Source organism: Myodes glareolus, chromosome 1 (genome assembly GCF_982192425.1).
Source record: "Myodes glareolus chromosome 1, mMyoGla1.1, whole genome shotgun sequence".
Lineage (NCBI taxonomy): Eukaryota > Metazoa > Chordata > Mammalia > Rodentia > Cricetidae > Myodes > Myodes glareolus.
In genome coordinates, this window is record NC_142026.1 from 102370344 (window position 1) to 102390501 (window position 20158).

At 33.4% G+C, this 20158-nt stretch overlaps 1 protein-coding gene across 16 annotated transcripts in view; it reads right to left on the bottom strand.

Moving 5' to 3' along the window:
• The window catches only part of Trdn (triadin), a 369239-nt gene that overhangs the window by 96993 nt on the left and 252088 nt on the right, over nt 1–20158 (bottom strand). For all 16 annotated transcript variants that reach the window (XM_087911137.1, XM_087911136.1, XM_087911148.1 and 13 more), the window contains one exon: nt 11829–11873. In XM_087911137.1, the coding sequence (XP_087767263.1) occupies nt 11829–11873 (45 nt within the window). The remainder of the gene's footprint in view (nt 1–11828; nt 11874–20158) is intronic.

Genomic DNA, 20158 nt, shown 5'->3' on the forward strand with positions numbered 1-20158 from the left:
TAGCATTAAGAAGAATAATGATTTTTATGAATGGGATTGTATTCCTGATTTCTCATTCAGTATCTTTAGTATGTAAGAAGACTATTGATTTTTGTGAATGGGACTGTGTTCCTAATTTCTTATTCAGTATGTCTTTAGTATATAAGAAGACTATTAACTTTTATGAATGGGATTTTATTCCTAATTTCTCATTGAGTATGTCTTTAGTATATAAGAAGACTACTGATTTTTGTATGGTAGTGTTGTATCCTAAACACTTTGCTGAAGGTACTTTTCAGGTGTTGTCATATTCTGGTAGACACAAGCAAACTAATGAAAAACAAAAAGCTATAAGAACTAAAAGCACATACAGAAACTGTGGAGTTCTTTGTATAACTGTCAATTACTTTTGAACATAAGGCCCATCTTGGAGTGGTCGATATACCCAGGGTCGTCTGATGGAAATAACTGATTTTCCACATATCAGCAGCTACAAGAAACAGTTCAGTTGCTAACCTTTGCATTAGTGTCTAGGTTTTCGTTCATTCAAAAATGTAACAATATGAAACATAAAAAGATAAAACAAAATCTATCAAATTGAAGTTGAATAATACAACTACAAGGATAAGAAATAATTTTTAAAAATCAATCAACTATCAGTCAATCATCATACACAATTTCACAATGCTTTGGCACGTGTAACTTTTAAATGTTACGTACTGTTTCATATCAAATATATCCATTGCTTATTTTTATTTCTCATCTGTTTTCATAATAAGAATTAAGACAAGTATACACTTAATCATAATGGCCAATGTCCTTCTTTTCCATTTTTTTCTTTTTTCCCCTTTATTGAAAATAGATTCTTTTCTCATATAATATATCCTGATTTCAATTTCCCCACTCTCTAATCTTCCCAGTTTCTTCCCATTTCCCTTTTCACATGGATCAACTTTTTTCTGTCATTAGAAAAGAACAGTCTTCTAAGAGATAATAATGAAATATAACTAAATAAAATATATTAAAATAAAACAAAAATAATCACATTGAAATTGGACAGGACAGACTAATAGAAGAAAAGAACCTAAAAGAACATGTAAGAATCAGAGATACACTCATTCACACATTAAAGAATCCTATATAAACACTAAACTGAAATTCATAATCTGTGTGCACAGGACCTGTCGCATAGCCTTTCAGACCCATTGCATGCAGCGTCAGTCTCTAGAGTTCAAACAAACTTTGTGTGTGTTGATTTAAAAGCTCTTGTTTTTCTGCTGTCCTCCATTCTTCTGGCCCTTACATTCTTGCTGTCTCCTCTTCAGCAGGTTTCCCTCGGCTCTTTGGTGGGGGATTTGATAGAAACATCCTGTTTAAGGCTAAGAAATCCCAGGACTCTCGCTTCCTGCATAATATCTGGCTGTGGGTCTATGTATTTGTTCCAATCTCCTACAGGAGAAAGCTTCTCTGAACATGGCTGATCAAGGCACTGATCTATGAATATAGCAGAATGTCATTAGGAATTACTTTACTACTACATTCTTTTAGTAAAACACTAGTACTCAGTTTTATTCTTGGCTGTTGTCCTGTCTAGTTTCAAGTTCTTGGTCACCTAAACAATGTTGGGTATGGGTTCCACCTCACAGTGTGGGCTAAAGTCAAAACAGTTATGATGGGTTAATCTGCAAGCTTTGTGCCACCATTGCCCCAGCCTATCATGTAGGTAGTACACCATTGTAGATGAAGGATCTGTGGCTGGCTTGGGTTTTATGCTTCTCTTTTGAGAGCATGTAGAGTACTGTCCGGTATGAAAGACTTGGGAAAATGGGAGTGAAGCCTCTAGGTAGGCATCAGCTCGACACGTCCATGTTTAAAGAGCCAAGTGGGTGTTGTCTTCACACATGGGGCTTTCCTGGGTGGTGGTGGCACATGCTTTTAATTCCAGCACTCAGGAGGCAGAGGCAGGTAGATCTCTGAGTACAAGGCCAGCCTAACTTGGTCTACAGAGTGAGTTCCAGGACTATACTGAGAAAACCTGTCTCAAAAAAATGAATGAATGAATAAATAAATAAATAAATAAATAAATAAATAAATAATGAGTCGTTGCTGTAAGTTTGTAGTTGGCAAACCATAAACTTGACAACAAACTCGGTTATGCAGGGAATCCTGTTGGGCCTCTTTGGCCAACAACTCAATTTGTTGTAACCCAATCTCAGCATGGGAATCTTCATTTGGTGACAAGAAATGGCCAGTTGAGAGTCAATCTCCACCATTACTTGGCAATTTCATTTATATTGCCCTCATATATGTATATATTTTAGGAAGTTTTTTACTGTATTAGACTTCCATACTAACCATCAAATGGCCCTTAATTTTAGCTGATTCTTCCTGTGTTCCTTTCCTCAATGACTCTTCCTACTCTCCCCACTTGATCCTCCCATTCCAGGACCCCATTCATCCATATCTATTCCGTTTCTTTTCCATAAAGAGATCTATCTCTTTCCTCTACTCCCTTACTCTACACCCGCCCTCTGTTGATCTATGGATTATAGCTTATTTATCGCTGACTTTTCAGCTAATATCCTCATGTAAGTGAATACATACCATATTCTGAGTCTGGGATATCTCATTCAGGATATTTTTTTTGTCTAGCTCAATCCATTTGTCTTCAAGTTTCATGAATTTCCGCTGTGTAAATATACCACATTTTCTTTATTCATTCTTCTGTTGAGGGATATCTAGGTTGTTTCCAAATTCTGGCTACTATGAATAGAGCCCCATTGAACATGGTTGAGGAAGTGTCTCTGTGAAAGCATGAAGCATCCTTTTTGTGTATATCCAATAATGATATAGCTTGGATCTTGAGATCCATCAATTTCCATCTTCCTGAGGAACCACCATACTAATTTCCATAGTGACTGTACAATTTAGAACTCCTACCAGAAATGGATGAATGTTTCTCTTACTTCACATTCTGACAATAATTAGTTGTCATTTGTTGTATTAATTCTAACCATTCTGACTAGTGTAGGATGAAGTCTCAAAGTAGTTTCAATTTGCATTTCCCTAAGGCTAAGGATATTGACTTATTTTTTAAAGTGTTTCTTGTTCATTTGAGTTTCTTCTTTTGAGAATTCTTTTTATATCTATACCCCATTTTAAATGGATCATTTGTTTTCTTTAAATGCAGTTTCTTCTGTTCTTTATATTTTTTGAATATTAGTGCTCTAGGAAATGTGAAGTTGGTGAAAGACTTTTCCCTTCCTGTAGGATGCTCCTTTGTCTGAATGATGGTATCCTTTCCATGAAGAAGCTCCTTAGTTTCATGAGGTCCCATTTGTCAATTGTTGATATTAGTTCCTATGATAATGTGTTCTGTTCATAAAGTGGTTTTTATGCTAGTAACTTCAAATCTATTCACCACTTTCTCTTTTGCTAGGTTCAGTGTATTTGGTTTTATGTTCAGGTCTTGTATCCATTTGGAGTTAATTTTTGGGAGAGTGACAAACATGAATCTATTGTATTCTGCTACATGCATTTGTCCTTTTGACTAGCACCATTTGTTAAAATTTCTCTTCTTTCCAGTGTGTATTTCTGGCCTCTTTATGAAAACTCAGGAAATTCATGGGTGTGTGGTTTTGTGTCTGGGTCTTCAAATATAATCCAATGATCAACGTGTCTGTTTCTAGTGTCAAAGCTGTTTTTGTTACTATTCTTTTGTAGTTCAGCTTGAAATCAAGGTTATTGATGCCTCCTACAGTTCTTTTATTGCTTAAGGTTGTTTTAGCTATCCTAGGGCTTTTTTTGTTTTCACATGAAGATGAAAATTCTCCTCTTGAGATTTGTAAAGAATTGTGCTGGAATTTTGATGTGGATATCTTTGAATCTGTAGTTTGTTTTTGGTAGGAAAGTCATTTGTATTATATTGATCCTCCTGTTGCTTGAGCATATGAGATCTTTTCATCTGTTGCCATTTTCTTGAATTTCTTTCTAAAATGACCTGAAGTAATTATCATACAAGTCTTCTAATTGTTTGGTTAGAGATAGCCCAAAATATTTTTTTTATTTAAGGTTATTGTGAAAAGTCTTGTTTCCATGATTTTCTTCTCAGATCATTTCTTATTTGTATATAGGAGGGTTAAGAATTTTTGTGTGTTAATTTGAATCCAGCTAACTTTGCTTACTGTGTTTATCAGCTATAGGAATTTCTTGATGGAGTTTTTTCAGGCAACTTATGAATACTATCATATCCCAACTTTCTTTTTGTTCATGAAGCATATTATGAATACTATCATATTCCAACTTTCTTTTGTTCATGATATTAATTCAATAAAGTTTTAATAAAAGCATGAGGTATGTACTGAAGAACTAATAAAGAGTCAATATTGCCTTTTTGTAAAAACAGTTTCAGTCACTCATCATTAGGTCACTTACAGTTTTCTGCCTCCAGACACAATATGTTATAGCATTTTCATAAATTAATTCTTAACATATAATTTTTCACATATATGTATATATATATATAATGTAGGGTATTAATCTTCAAGACAACTTATGTAATTATTAGTGAACACCATGACTAAATTCATTTTTAAAGAACTACATCTCATTTATTCACTATTCAACATCATGTTTTGCTGATATCTTTTGAAACTTAATTGTAAACTAAATATATGAAAATATTGTAAATATTAGCATTTTATTCAGATTATTTCTAGGTTTTCATTTCTGTATTATTGAAGAAAGTTTTTGTTTGTATGTATATGTGTGCACGTTTGTGTGTATGTCTGATTTTATGTCTCTGTGTGTGTGTGTGTGTGTGTGTGTGTGTGTGTGTGTGTGTGTGTGTACATAGGCAAGAGGACATTTTTTGCTGATGTCTCTTTCCATCTTTATATAACTTGTGGGGTAAAACTCAGATCTCCAGGCTTTCCTAACAAGCATCTTTATGCCCCTATCCATCTTGCTGGTCCTATAATGGTTTTCATTTTGAAATTTGAATCTGATTTTCCTGCTTTCATTTTGCATAGACTGTTTTCATAACCAGAAATCAATATATTCTTAAGCATTTATGAAAAATAGGAATGAATTAGACATAGGTTGTCTTTCATTGAGAAACATATATTCTTATAAATTTCTCATAAAATGGAGGGCTATTTGAGGATTGCCTAATAAAGTAATTGATATATAAACATAGTCAGGACAAGACTAGCCAATGTCATAGTAATATATAATAAGAATAAGCTAAAATATGTTTTATTTTGAGACACCTTTATATTGAGTTAATATTTCATAACTACCACTAAATTACATAAATTTTTCTTCTTTGAAGACAAAAATTAAATGTACTAACTCAAGAATATTTTATGATAAAATTTTATTTTCATAGTTTTAAATGATAACATAGTGATATTAGATAATTATATGACTTTATATTGTAATGTATCAAATTCAAGTGAATGCAACTCAAATGTTTCTAGCTATAATGATGAAGAAATTTTTAAGCAATGTTTTATAAATACAAACTACTGGGGGAAATTATGAATTGAAATTTGACATTTCAAGAATATTTCAACAAGCTTATACTAACATTTTATCAAAAAATAAGACAAGATTACACAAGTTCAACTTATCTATGATGTTGTTAAAATTCACACTAGCTCTTGAAATAACTTAAAATGTGTGATTTCGTTTACTGTGATAAAATAGCAAAGTTGAAAATTTCAGCTTTTTTCTGAACTTTGACTCTAAATTATTATGCTGACAATCTGCTAATTTATACTAAGGTACCTCAAGCAAACTAAATGCAAGCAAATAATAAATGCAAATCATTTCATTTTGTTATAAGTAGATCTTTAGTAGAAAAACCAATATGTCACTAAAAAATATAAGCCAATGAGACAAAAAAAATCAAAGATAATCTTTTCTCTAAGCAATCAACTTTATGAATGTAACCATTTAAACATCCATTCTGTTTCAAGAGAAAAAGAGATACAGCCAATATACAGGCTCAGTTTAATGGTATGAAAAAATGGATTTTAATAGAAAATCTAAGAAGCAATTGACTACTGCTTTTGAAATCCAGAGGCGGTATGCACTTGTGCTGAGTAGTACAAAGTATAATGCATTTCTTCAGCCCTCTATACAATCCACTTTACAAAGTCAAAGAATATGCAAAGTTGAGTTAAATACTTAGTGTTTCTCAGTTCCAAATCCTACTGATGGTGATCAGAATGCCATTGAGGAGAAACAGTATGTGTGAGGACAATTTCCTTGTGATGGAAATGGGGAACACACATCCACCTGATGTCAAAGTGTAGAAAATGGTCAAAACTGTACACATTTTTGTTTCAGTTAAAAGTTTCCTCAAATTACATAATCTATTCTCAAAGGAAATATAAAATACTTTGTCATTAAATTAACAGGTCACATGAAACTTTTCTTCATATTTATAATTATATTCAAATATGCAATAAAAATGGTTCATATTTGTACTCTTTTATTTTCAGATTAAGACAAATTTTAAGGATTATAAGTGAAATAGAGACACACAGATGATACAAAGAGCTTGATACTTTTAGAACCTAAAACACTGAATTGTTTGTGAAGAAAGTGTACTAGTGGATCACAGAAGGTACTACTGAAAGAAGGCAACGTAGGAGTAATGCTTTTCTTGGAGTTCTGTTTCGTGCCTTGTGATTCAATGTATCCAGTTTAGTCCTACCTACCAATTCCCCATGACTTTCTTGCTACTCAGGCTCCTGAATGGTAAGAGTGGTACCTTACAGAGGCAAGGATTGGAGAATGACCTTAAGAAAATCTGACATGTATACTTGTATCTTTATGTTTTGAAAGAAAAGAATGACATTTATGCATATCCTCAGCATCACTTCCAAACATCATCATTGACTCAGGTGGTTCATTTCTAGGCAAAAAAAAAAATGGCTTCAGTGTTGAATGTCTATGCTACCAATAAAAATTTGGATCATATGCATCAAATGATGCATGACAGATGGTGGTACTGAGAAAGAAACACGTATAAAAACACAAATTTCCTTGAGTAATGTGTTCTGCTGTGACAAGCAGAAATTAGACCTTTTTGTTTACTGAAGGGATAATGGAGAGGACAATGAAACAAAAAAAAAAAAAACAACAAGAACTGGAAAGAAATTTCCTATAGGTCCTATGACTCGAACCAGAAAGACTTAATACAAAAGTACTAAGTAAGGGTAAGAGGAAGTGAAATGTCTATATGACCGTGTAAAATGATGAACTGCTAAATATTCTTTAAAATATACAAAATAAGTTTTTACAAAAAGCATGGAGGGTTCACATTCAGGTATTGTTTGGTGTTGTTTGTAGCTCAGCTTCTCTCTTGAGTCAAGCACATCCCTTCCCAGCGCCTGGCCTGTTGTGGGCGCTCAATAAATATTAAACAATGAAGTAAAACTGTTTTCAAAGTTTTGAAATTCACAGGAATCAATCATTTTTTTATCATTTAAAATTTATTGAGGGTCAACAACAAGACTTAATCAACATATGCAGATTGGTTTTTATAAGCACACATCACACAAATCATTTAAATACAATTGGGTCAACTAAGCTTTTAGTTTTACTCCATTGACTTTTTAAAGTTTAAATTGCTTCCTTTTTTAAAAGAAGCAATTTTAGTATACAAAAAATATAAACCTAATCATTCAAATAAGTAGGATTATCTCAGGGAAATCACTGCTCTAAGGTATTTTTAACAATCACTTTAAACGCAGAATGCGTGTACAATAATTACACATCACAGATTAAAACAATGACCAGTGCATACATAAAGACTGTCTACTGAGATAAAGGAACATAATGACTCACACAAAATGTACTTGTTTTCCACCAGTTATCCTGACAAATTTAAAGGCTCTTATAATTATATGGGTAACATGGTTTACAGAATCACATCCAACCCAAGAAAAGACAGAAATCCTTCATGTGCACATAGATTAGATTGTTTGCATGTACTGAAACCTTCTAAATTTAAAGCAAAATTGACTGTCTTATTAGACAAAATCAACTTTGACATAGTTTTAATGTTTACTTTCATATTTTACCCTTCATAAAGTGATGACCAATTTCTTCAATTCATGTTGTTGGTTAATTGGAAATCAAATATTGTTCTTAAAAAATTGTCTTGTGTCAAATTAGCTGGGTTGTAAGGTCATTTTGTTCTCTAGGAGGATGAAACGCTACATATAACTCAGTTATAGCCTTTTAAACTTTACATTAAGATGCTGGACTTTACATACACAATTAAGAGTATAAAGTATGACTTTTATTGCAATCTTATAAACTAAGAGCCTTTCTAGACAAGGCCTCCTGTAAAATAATAATAATCAGATGTAAGAAATGCTCTGTTTAACAACTGTGCATCAGAGAATCAGAAATTTTTCTTTTGAGAAAAGTATTAGCTTTTGATTCTTCTCTAAGTTTAAAAATTTATTTAAAAGAAAGGATAAATTATACTTTACTGAATTTGGTACACGAATTTACATAATTAAGCGATTATTTAACTTTATCTTCCCTTTTGCTTTGTTAAGAAGTTCACATTAACATACTTATAATTAATAAACTAAATAATTTCCATATATTTGTCCATATAATTGTCCATATGTTTGTCCATATGATTGTTCATCAAACAAAATAAAAACCAACTATAAATATATGAGAAATGATAAGGTTGATCAATTTATAAGGTGAAGATTTTGAATTTATAAGGTGAAAATTTAATCTAACTTCTTAACTTTTGCCTACATTCTTTGTTAGTAATTGACATTACAGAATATTATTATAGCTTCACAATGTGTTCAGGATGAGTTGTTGAAATCTGGCTCAGCTAACACTTCTTTCTTGACATTTTCTTTATGTTTGTAATCAACCAACAAATATTTATTGAGCATACACTCAATTGATGGGCCACGGTGAGAGGCTCTTAGAATAAACCCTAAACATAACTTCAGAAATTTCATGAATCAGAGAGAATGACAGAAATAAAAACAATTCACAAATGATTAATTTGTGTCTCCTTTCCCCACTTTCCCCCTGCTACACATAACTTACTCCAAGCTTACAACTGAGACCCAAAAGAATTGTCTTAACAGGTCTCTTCCTGTGCTTACAGTGCTTTTTTAGAGCGGCTGTTCTCTCTCCCTTAGCTAGCTCTAAGGAAAGCACATCAACTGTTTCCTTTGGAACCAGAAAGATTGAAAGACAGGGGAGTATGATTTAAGACTGCAGGTCTATTTTGAAAAAGTACACAAAAACATCAAATTTTGATAAATTATCAAAAATGAACAGTTTTTAGTAATGAGCATTACATCATCAAACCACAATGTGCCCTCTTAAGACACGGATATGAACTGCAGTGATGTATCTGTGTATGGAAGCACATATCTATCACTTTCAACTTTGGCACACTGATACCTCTCATAAGCACAGCCATATCCATTGTGGAAAACATCTACTGAGGGCCATTCTGATACTCCTACATAGAATCTTGTGGATGTCTTCCAAATTAAATGGCTTTTAAGTGTAAGAATATAGAAAATCTTAATCTTCAAACCTATAATCTAGCCAATATAAGGCCTGCATGAGAAAAATAAAAATAATATAACCATCATAAACTAAAACTAAAAAAGCAATTTTGGGAGTTCTGGACATCTTGGTTCCCCTAGACTTCCATTCTTCTATGTGATGATGTCCCTTTTTATAAACTAGATTCACCAGAAATTAATCCACCATTTCCAAAGAGTGTCTCCCATAATGTAAAGTGGGCATGGGTTAATGTATTCATGCATAGCTGGAATCACCTACATCCATCAGTTTAATATGCACAACTAGATTCAGAGTGCACAGCACATTGAAATCTGACAGGAACTAAGTAAACCATGATGTTTTCCCTAAAGAACTCCACAAGTTAAAACTTAAGTGAATGAAAAGGTATTTTGATGATATTTGTTTTTTTCTCAATGCATTATTGACTCATTTTAGATAATGGATCTTTCTGAAGTTAACTACAACTATGCAGAAAAGGAATGAAAACAGAGTTCTAAAGCATTCATTTATGAATAAATATTAGAATTCTATCATAAAACACATAGATTAAAGTTAGATTTTTTTCACACGCAAACTCTCTGCTTTAGTCATGTTTTAAAAACACCTATTTTCTCATCAGCTATTTAGCAAAAATATACCACCACAAAAAGTGTAATGTGTTTAAATATACTAATTTCTTTTATGTTGATTTTAAAATATGAGAGCTCATTCTAATATATTTAAAACTGAAGTGTTTTACAATTGTTATAAAGATAATTGTCTTAACTTTATATCAGCATACAATCCTAAATTTTAATATGATAAAATATAATTTTAATAAAATCATTAAAAATAATCTGAGTGATTAAGTTCACATCCTAATGAACCACTGCCAATTTCAGGAAACATCAATGAGTTAATAAAAGGGACACTTTCTTAAATAAGCATTCAGTGTTCCTAGCAATCACGTTAGGTACTATTTCCATTACCAGTCTACTTTTGACATATGGTACTGATTTAAAACATTCTACTAGACTTGGGATACTGCTTCATGAAACAGTGTCTGCTTGGCATGTTTGAGGCCAAAAACAAAGCCAAAAAAAAAGAAAGAAAAAGAAAGACAATGGTAAAGTAAGAAGCAAAGAAAGCTATGATAAGTAATTGTTATGACTAGAGAACAGAAAACCACGATGTTCAGTGGAGTGTCATGTGCTATGATAATTTGTCAGAACTGTTTTCATGTAAAAAATGATCTAAATAAGTATATATATATATACAATTTAGGAATTTATAATTCGTTGTATCCTTTATACATAAAATTTCTTATTTGGGCCAAACAGTATTTTGTCAGAAAAGCAGATTGGGAATGATTGTCTTCATTTTGACTAAGAAATTTCCATATGGAAAGCTGAGTAAGTGAGCAGGCCAAATGATCCTGTGTTTGTGCTTTGTATTTCAGACACTAATGTAGACAATTTTGCTCATACATAGTTGGCTGAAACATTGCATTGATTCCTTTAATGGTCGGTGGTACCCAGAAGCCAAATAAATAGAAAATTTTATCACTATAATTATCATGCTATTTCACTATAAACGTCTTTAAATCTTTTAACTTAGTGGTGCTGCAGGAATGAGCTCAGTATCGCTCTCAATGAGAAGAGACCATGCTCAGGAGCATTTTAAAGCATATTCTGGAGTGATAGTGTGGTATAGCTACATTAAACAATAAATATATATATTTACACACATATTTATATGCAAATTTATGAATTAAATTTTCAGGCAATCAACAACCAAAGTCATCACATAAACTTTAATAGCTTTTGCTTCCCTTTGCCTCAGTGCCTTAACTTTAACAGACTCTTTTTAAAGCAATATAAATTATTTTTCATAAATTGGGTTGAATTATGTTTATTCTTCAGGCTATCATGTGAGGTGCTACTGAAATCAAAACTCAAACAGAAAAGTGTCTACTCATTACCTAGGTCATTTTCTCATTATCAATAGCCCTCAGCATCTCTGTGGTGCAATGAAGCAGTCGGTATAGGTTTCCTGTTCTGATTTATGCTAAAAGCTTAATACACAAAAGGAAGACAAGGCCAGATAGTTGCCTCACATTCTCCCTGTTCGAAAAAAACACATGAAAGGACATTGCTATGGAGCAAGAGATTTAAAGGTTATTGTCTTCTGCCTGTCTGAATCCAGTGTTTTCCTCCTCATGTTGTTTTCTTTCTAAAGAAGATAATGTCAACCTGCTTCACTTTTTTTTTTACCTTGCTCCACTGTCTTGGCTTTTTCTTCTTTCTTTCCGTGCATGGCTGCAAAGCAAAGATAAGGTTTAAATAAGAATTTCAGTCTGAAATATTTATTTTACACATAAAAGCATTTGGGGGTGCATTCAATACCAAATATTGCTTCGAAACAAGCTCTTCTCTAATGCATTAAAAATATTTCTCATCTCTCTGTAATGCGATTGAAATCTGTTTTAAATCTAATCTTAAGGAATTAGAATCAAAAAAGAGAAGGAATAATCCCTTTGATCTCCTGACTGATTCTTCAACACTGTTTTCTACTTTGCTCCTGTATGTGTTTTTATGAACAACCTACAAAGAATTGTACTTGATAGGACTATGATTAATTGACTTACATTCCAGGTTATTGCTAGAGACACTGTATCTTACAAACGTCAACCAGATGCACCTTAAAATTTAAACTTAGCATGTCTTCATCAACTGAGAGGACAGTGCAGTCACACCTGAGAAGCATTTAAATATTAAAGAAACCTATTCCACATCACAAGGAGCCAAAAGAGATAATAGAATCTTGTAAAGCACTATATCCCCCGATTCGTGCTTTCTCTAAGATTTATTGCTCTCACTCGAGGATTTGCTGTTTACCTAGTTAAACGTCAAATAAGCAGAAAATTTTCATGCAAAATTAGTGCCTCCAGCTGAAGTAACTGATTCAAGAAGGGATCTTCAGAGAATTTGAACATATACTAGCTGAAGAACTGATGTGGAATTGAATAATGTCATTACAACCAATTCTACAGAGAGTTGCAGAGAAGAAAATGCAACTTTAAAATGAATAAGTGAATCTGCCACTGGATTTGCTCATTTTGGAAACAGAAGTGTTTCTTCACTGGGGGCCTCTAGAGAGATGCTGCTTCCCGATGAGAGAGCACACAATGTGTTGAATATTCTGCAGTGTTCTTGTCAAAGCATCTAATTGGAATTCAGTGAAACCAGAGATTCAGCTTTCATTTTAATCGAATGCCAGATGTAGTGAGCATGTCAAACAATATCTTAAAGAAGCCATCAGGTAAATAAAAATATCCCTTGGTAACTACTTCTGAAGAAGAGAAAGGTGGGAAAGAATAGTGGAGAGAGGAAGATAGGAGGGCTCAGTAAAGAACGAAAGAAGAAAACAAGAAAAAAAAGGAGGATGTGATGATTTTGTCCTTTTATGTACCCCCTTTAAAAAGAAACACACTTCAAAGTTTGAATATTTACTTGTTAGAAATAAAAAGAAGTAGGTTTCAAATAATCATTATTCTAACCCACAAATGGAACTCTTGAGTGAGGAAAACATTCAGTTCCAAAGCAAATTAGAATTTCCAAGTCTCACAAATCCCATTTCTAGAGACATCTTCTGATGAGGGCTGTGCTTTTATTTTATATTCCTGTTACACTGAAATCAGTGTTAGATTAGGACAATTCAAGGAGTGTAGGAACTGACTTCCATCTAGGACAGGAGCTTATTGCATTCCTACAGTGACAAATTCTCAGGACTGAATTGCAGAAAAAAAAAAGAATCCCATGGTTTGGATTTGTGTTACAATATGTACAGGGGTCATGTATCCCAGAACAAGGCTCTCAGGTGTATATTCCCACTTTGCCATATAAATGCTGTTTTAATGATGACACCTTATCTAATCTTTAAGTGATAATGTAGGTTGTAGGTACCGACTCTAGCGTTGTACTGACACACAACAACACAAAAACAAAATCTGATCACTTATGGCAACTGTAATGCACATTAGGTAGAAGTCACCTTTCCTCCATTCCTTCCTTTCTTCCTTTCTTTCCTTCTCCTTTCCTTCCTCCTTCAATACTTCTTCCTTCTTTCCCTTTCTTCCTTTTTCTTCTTTTCTTCCTTCCTTCCCCCTTCCTCCCTCCTTCCCTTCCTTCCTTCTTTTATCTTCTTTCTTTCTTTCTACCTTCCTTTCTTCATTTTTTCTTTCCTTCTGTTTTGACTCTGCCTTAAATAAAATTACCCCTTTTACACAAAAAAGTTCTATTAATTTTCCAGTGTTATATCTAAGAACATATAAACATAATTAATTAAAGTAAGAAACAGATTAAACAAAGTTACAATTAAGTATTAATGTATTAATTCATATGGAAAGAATATTATAGAAATCAGTCAAGAGACTCTAAAAAGAAGAAATATGCACTAACTTAACAAAGAAGAATGAAGTAGATTTGAATATAAATAATATAAAATTTAAAAAAAACATAACAACAATGAAGAAATGGCATAATTTGAAGAAAAATGGTTCAGAGAGTGAGAAATGTAGGCAATGCTGGTCAGATTCTGTAAAATCAAGGTTCAAGCTTAAATAAACACATTTTCGTTAGACTGTTACCCAAATAAACACTTAAATTTTTATTTCTTTAGCTCTGTCTTCTTAGTGCACATCTCTAACTCTATTTTGTTATATGTATATGTTTGCTCTTGATCAAGGTATTGTGTTTGTAAAACTTAAAAATGTAGTATATAATTAGTAAATACAGGCTAAAAGATAATCATCCATAATAGTCAAACTTGTAGTCATATTAATTAGGTTTTCTAGATGTACAGAGATATATTTCTAATGGATAAATATTCTTCAAACTATTCAAAGACTTAAAGAATGTGACATTTAAAACATTTTGAAATCTTAGGACTTCTCATGACAATGAGACACATCTACTCCTGGCAGCTCCAATTACTTCAAGAGGATGATGAGCATTGAAGATGCTCCTTACAGAATTTGCCAGACATTTGGTCAGGAAACTGCTCTTGCCTGGACTATTTGATTGTATGCTGTATAAACTGGACATGCAGGACTCCAAAAAGAGTGACAGCTGAAGTTGCCTAAAGAAGGTGAGACAGTTTTTCAGGGTTCCTGCTTCATGAAATAATCTGCCAGATATTCTGCAGGATACAAAAAAAAAAGTGATAGACAAACTGTCAATACAGACAAAACAGTCTTTCAAATTTCCTGCCTCATGGAAAAGTCCGCCAAATACTATGGGACTATAGTCTGAAGATGGATGCCCCAATGTTACAAAAAAAAACCCTACTGCATGGATGGGCTTTGTGGAAGTCTTGTCTGTTTGGATGCTCATCTTCCTGGACCTGGGGAGAGCAGGGAGGACCTTGGAATTCCCATAGGGTAGGAAAACTTGACTGCTCTTTGGCCTGGAGAAGGAGGAGGAGGGAGAGTGGGGGGAGGGAAGGAAAGGGAAGCAGGAGGAGGGGAAGAGGTGGAAATTTTTAGTAAAAAAATAAAAAGAAAAAGAAAAAGAAAAAAAGAAAATGTTCAAAAAATGTCCAGACAGTAAGATGTGTATGTCAATTCTAGAGTTTTAGAAGTTGTTTACAATTTACTTCCTGTTTACTTAGGTAATATTATATCCTTCTAGAGTTTTTGATGGAGTAGAAGACAATTAGCCACAGTTTTCTTTAGTTATAATAAAATATAAATTAGGAATGGAACTTTAGACTTACAGAGAAATATTATAACTGCAATTCTTGCTCGATACCTGTTTTGTTATATGTAATTTTATTATATTAAAGTTAAAACCTTTCTTTTAAATTAGACTTAAAAGGGGATATGATGTGGGATGTCCTTCTGTATGTGTGTTGCTTTTATTGGTTGATGAAGAAAGCTATTTTGGCCAATAACTTAGCAGGGTAAAGCCAGGAGGGAAATCAGAACAGAGATATAAAGAGAGAATAGGTGGAGTCAGAGAGATGCTATTTAGCTGTCAAAGGAGACATACACTGGAACTTGACCCTGTAAACCACAGCCTCATGGTGTTATACAGAATAATAGAAATGGATTATTTTAAGATATAAGAACTAACTAGAAATATGTCTAAGCTATTGGTAAGTAGTGTTATAATTGATATAGTTTCTGTGTGATTTTTGGAGTCTGAGTGCAAGGAAATGTACGAGCAGTCTCTGCCTACAAACTTGTTCAGTTCATATAATATTATGTTATTCGTAGGTATGTATTTAAGGTTGATTATTTCTCACTACCTTATGCTCTCAGAATAGTTCATTAATGAAGATTTATTTTTTTCAATTAATTTATCAAGGTAGCAAGGAACATGAAAATTTATTATTTTCTACATCAATAACAATGTTAGTGCCTAAAAAGAAAGTAAATTTGTATATCCAGTGCAGAGGAGAATTGGTTAGTAAAAAAATCTACAGAGGATAAATGTAAGTGAGGTAATTCCTTACACTCTCCTCAAGTAGAAAGAATTAGCTTCTAAAGAACTATGTTTCATAGTATGTTCAGAGTACCTTCTAGAACCAAGAAGACTAGTCAGTAGGGATTAAGACTATGTGTGTGAACCAACTTGAATTCTCCATGATAAATTAGGCATTTAGATATTGTCTACAGCAATGGGAACTTGCAGTCAGTTTGTAGAGAGCAACAACTAGACTTGGAAACAGTCTGGGTTGTTTGTTTGGGATTCCCATGGGATCTCTTTGGCCAATAACTTAGTAGATGAAACTCATTCCTGCTCTTGTAAGCTTCCTTTTGTGACAAGAGTTAGTCAGAAATTGGGAATTGATCTAGCTCAAAACCCAGAGAGACTACTTTTTGGCATGTACCCAATGGATGTCCCATGCTACTACAAGGACACTTGCTCACTTATGTTTATAACTGCTTAATTCACAATAGTCAAAACTAGAAAAAAATCCTAGATGTCCTTTAACTAAATAATTGATAAGGAAAATGTGGTAAATTTACACAGTGGAGTATTACTCAGCTGTTGGGAAAAAAACTGATATCATAAAAATTGCAAGTAAATGGGTGGAATTATAAAACAAATCATCCTGAGTGTGGCGATCCAAACCCAGAAAGACAAACATGATATGCACACACTTATACGTGGGTGTTAGACATAAGGTAAAGGATAACCATGCTACAATGCACAGACTCAGAGAAGTTAGATAAAAGGAGAATAATGGGGAGACAAACACGTGAATGTCCCTAGGAAGAAGGAATAAAATAGATCATGTAGGTGAACATGTATGAGGATGGGAACAGAAAGACTTAAGCAGAGAAGGGATGGACAGAGGGGAAAAGTATAGAAAGAGAAAACTGGAATAGGTGGGCCTTTATGGGGCAGTGTGGAAATCTAGTATAGTAGAAACTTCCTAGGTCCTCTGAGGGTGACCTTAGCAGGACTCCTAGTAATAAAGGATATAAGGCCTGAACAGTCTATCTTCTGAAACCAAGCTAGGCTCCTAGTGGTTGAACTGGAATATCAACCTAGCAATAAAACTTTCACTTGACCTACCTGTAAGATGCATGGGAATTTGTGGGAGACAATGACAGGTCTAACTTGAGGCTCAAGCCACAAGATGGAACCCATGTCCTACTCTGCCTGGATGGCTAGGAACCTGAATATGGATGGCTCAGAGATCTAATGTAGATGGTGTAGAATTACACCAAACATGACTGACAAAAAAAAAAATCAATGAAATGATTCCTAATGATATTCTGTTGGACTTGTAGGTCGGTGCCTAGCCCAATTCTCATCAGAGAGGCTTCCTCAAGTAGCTTATGGGGACAGAAAGAGACCAACAACCAAACATTATGTGGAGCTCAGAAAACTCCTCAGGAAAAGGGAAGGATAGATTGTAGAAGCACGAAGGGCAAGGACACCAGGAGAACATGGCCTACAGAATAAGGAGCCTACACAGTCCCTGAGCTTGCTGCTTCAGTTTGTCTGAACCCATATGAGCTCAACTTAGTTGATTCGGTGATGTTCTCTTGGTATCCTGAACCCTTCTGAATCCTACAATCTTTCTTCCTCTATTCCTTAGGTATCCTGATTTCCAAGGGGAGGGACCCAATGGAGATCTCCAATATTGACTCTCTCTCTGATTTGACACCGATTGATACTTCTTTCAGACTTCCCGGAAAAATAAAAGTAAATGTCTATAGACTTAGCTCTAAATAGATATAAATTAATTAAGCCATTACTCTTAATTCCATTAAAGGACAAACAAAAATCTCAAGGTAATCTTGAGGTGAATCAAAGACCTCTCTATTAAATGTTCGATTTTAATATTCTTTTTTAAATAAATTATCAAAAGCAAATACAGAACTTCCTGATTTTTTTTAACTACCTATTTGGAAAGTTATAATGGGGTAGCAAATTTTTGACTAGAAATTTCATCATATCACTTAAAATGGCACCAATTTATTTATTTATTTATTTTTGTTTTAATGCTCTCAGAAAAAAATTTATTCTTGATTTTTTTCAAAAGGCAAGATTTTAGAAAGTAGTGGAAAATTATTTTAGGGATGCAGTTGAAAATAGTTACTTTTTAGTCAAAGAATCCTAGATTTAATTAAAAATTAAATTTATGTATTATAGCTTTGATTTTTCTTGATGAAATAAATATCTTTTTCAGAAAACACTGAAAAGACAATTCAAAGTCGCTGTAAAGATGGCACAGTGAATTAGTACACATACTGCTCTTGCAGAGGAACAGAGTTTGGTTCCTATCACACATACCATGTTGCTCACACCCTATAACAACAGTTCCAAAAGATCAATGCCTTCCTTCTTTCAAGATTACCAGTACTTATGTGCACTGACCCCCTCCGCATATATACATAATTTGGAATAAAATAAATCTTTAATTAAAGATATATTTAAAGGTGATGTTTCTGTATTTTTACAAATCTTGTATATTTAGTGATTATCCTTTTAATACATTGGAGAAAGTATATATTTTGTTTTGCTTTTAAAGTTGGTATAGTAAACTATTATATTTTTTATTCACATGTCAAATCTGACTGAGAATGAAACTCTGACTTGTACTATGGTGAAAAAACAAATGTCTGGTGAAAGAATAATTCTATTATGTACATGCTTACTCCTTTCCAGTATTTGAAGAAAATTTTGAAACAACAAAAAAACTTTTCCTTTGGGGGAAAATAAACATTATGCATGTATTTGATGCTCCTGATATATTCCTTGTGAGAAGTAAAGATTTTTTTGAGATAGATAGATAGATAGATATAACTCAAAAGCCTCTCATGAAGTATAAAAATCTTAATGATGCTTGTCAGTTACTTTAAGCACTTCCACAGAAAATAGTAAAGGAAAAGAATAAGCACAGAGATGACACCTCATTTTTCATGATATATATGAACAGTCTAAAGACTTCTGCATGTTTTTTTTTTGGTTCTCAACTTATGGGAATAATTTTATTTACTGAGCATGAAAAAAGACAGCAAAGTTTAGTCTAGTTGATTGTAGGTGAAACTGCATTTCAAGATCTAGATTGCCATCTGGCTTTGTTCATTCTGGCTTGCTCCTTCCTTCCTTCCTTTCCTCCCTCTATCAATTCCCCCTTTCCTCCCTTTTTCTTCCTTTCTTCTTTTCATTTATTTATTTATTTATTTATTTATTTATTTATTTAGAATTTCCACCTCATCCCCGCCTCCCTTTTCCCTTCTTTCTAGTCCTAAGAACAGTCAGGGTTCCTTGCCCCGCAGGAGGTCCAAGGTCCTCCCCCTCCATCCAGGTCTATAAAGGTGAGCATCCAAACAAACCTTGAGAGAGAATCATCTCTCCCATAGTCATTAGACTGAAGATTAAAAAGAAAAGAAAAATAGCCATTGACCATATTATTGACTGACTTATAACACAAGTAAAATGGCAGCCTACTGAATGAGGAAAGATCTTCACCAACCCCACATCAGAAAGGAGTGTAATCTCTAAAATATACAAAGAACTATAGAAATTGCTCATCAAACGAACAAATAATCCAATAAAAAAATGAAGTAGAGTCCTAAACAGAAAACTCTCAACAGAGGAATCTAAAATGGCTAAAAGACACTTAAGGAAATGCTCAACATCCTTAGTCATCAGAGAAATGTAAATGAAAACAATTCTGAGATTCCATCTTACACCTGTAGAATGGCCAAGATCAAAAACACTGATGACAACTTATGCTGGAGAGGTTGTAGGGTTTATGGAACACTTCTGCATTGCTGGTGGTAATGCAAGCTGGTACAACCCCTTTGGATATCAGTATGGCAATTTCTCAGAAAATTAGAAAACAACCTTCCTCAAGATCCAGCAATACCACTTGTGGGAATATATTCAAAGGGTTCTCAATCTGTGTTTTTGGTTTGGATACCCATGTGTAATGTCACAGCTTGTACAACGGAAGAAGTATTTGAAAGTTCAGAGATATTTGGATGCTAGAATGGATTTGCCATGTAAAACTTAACTTTCCACAAAAAGTCAAGAAGACTTTCCCCCACTGACATTATGAGAAAAGTTTTGGAAGA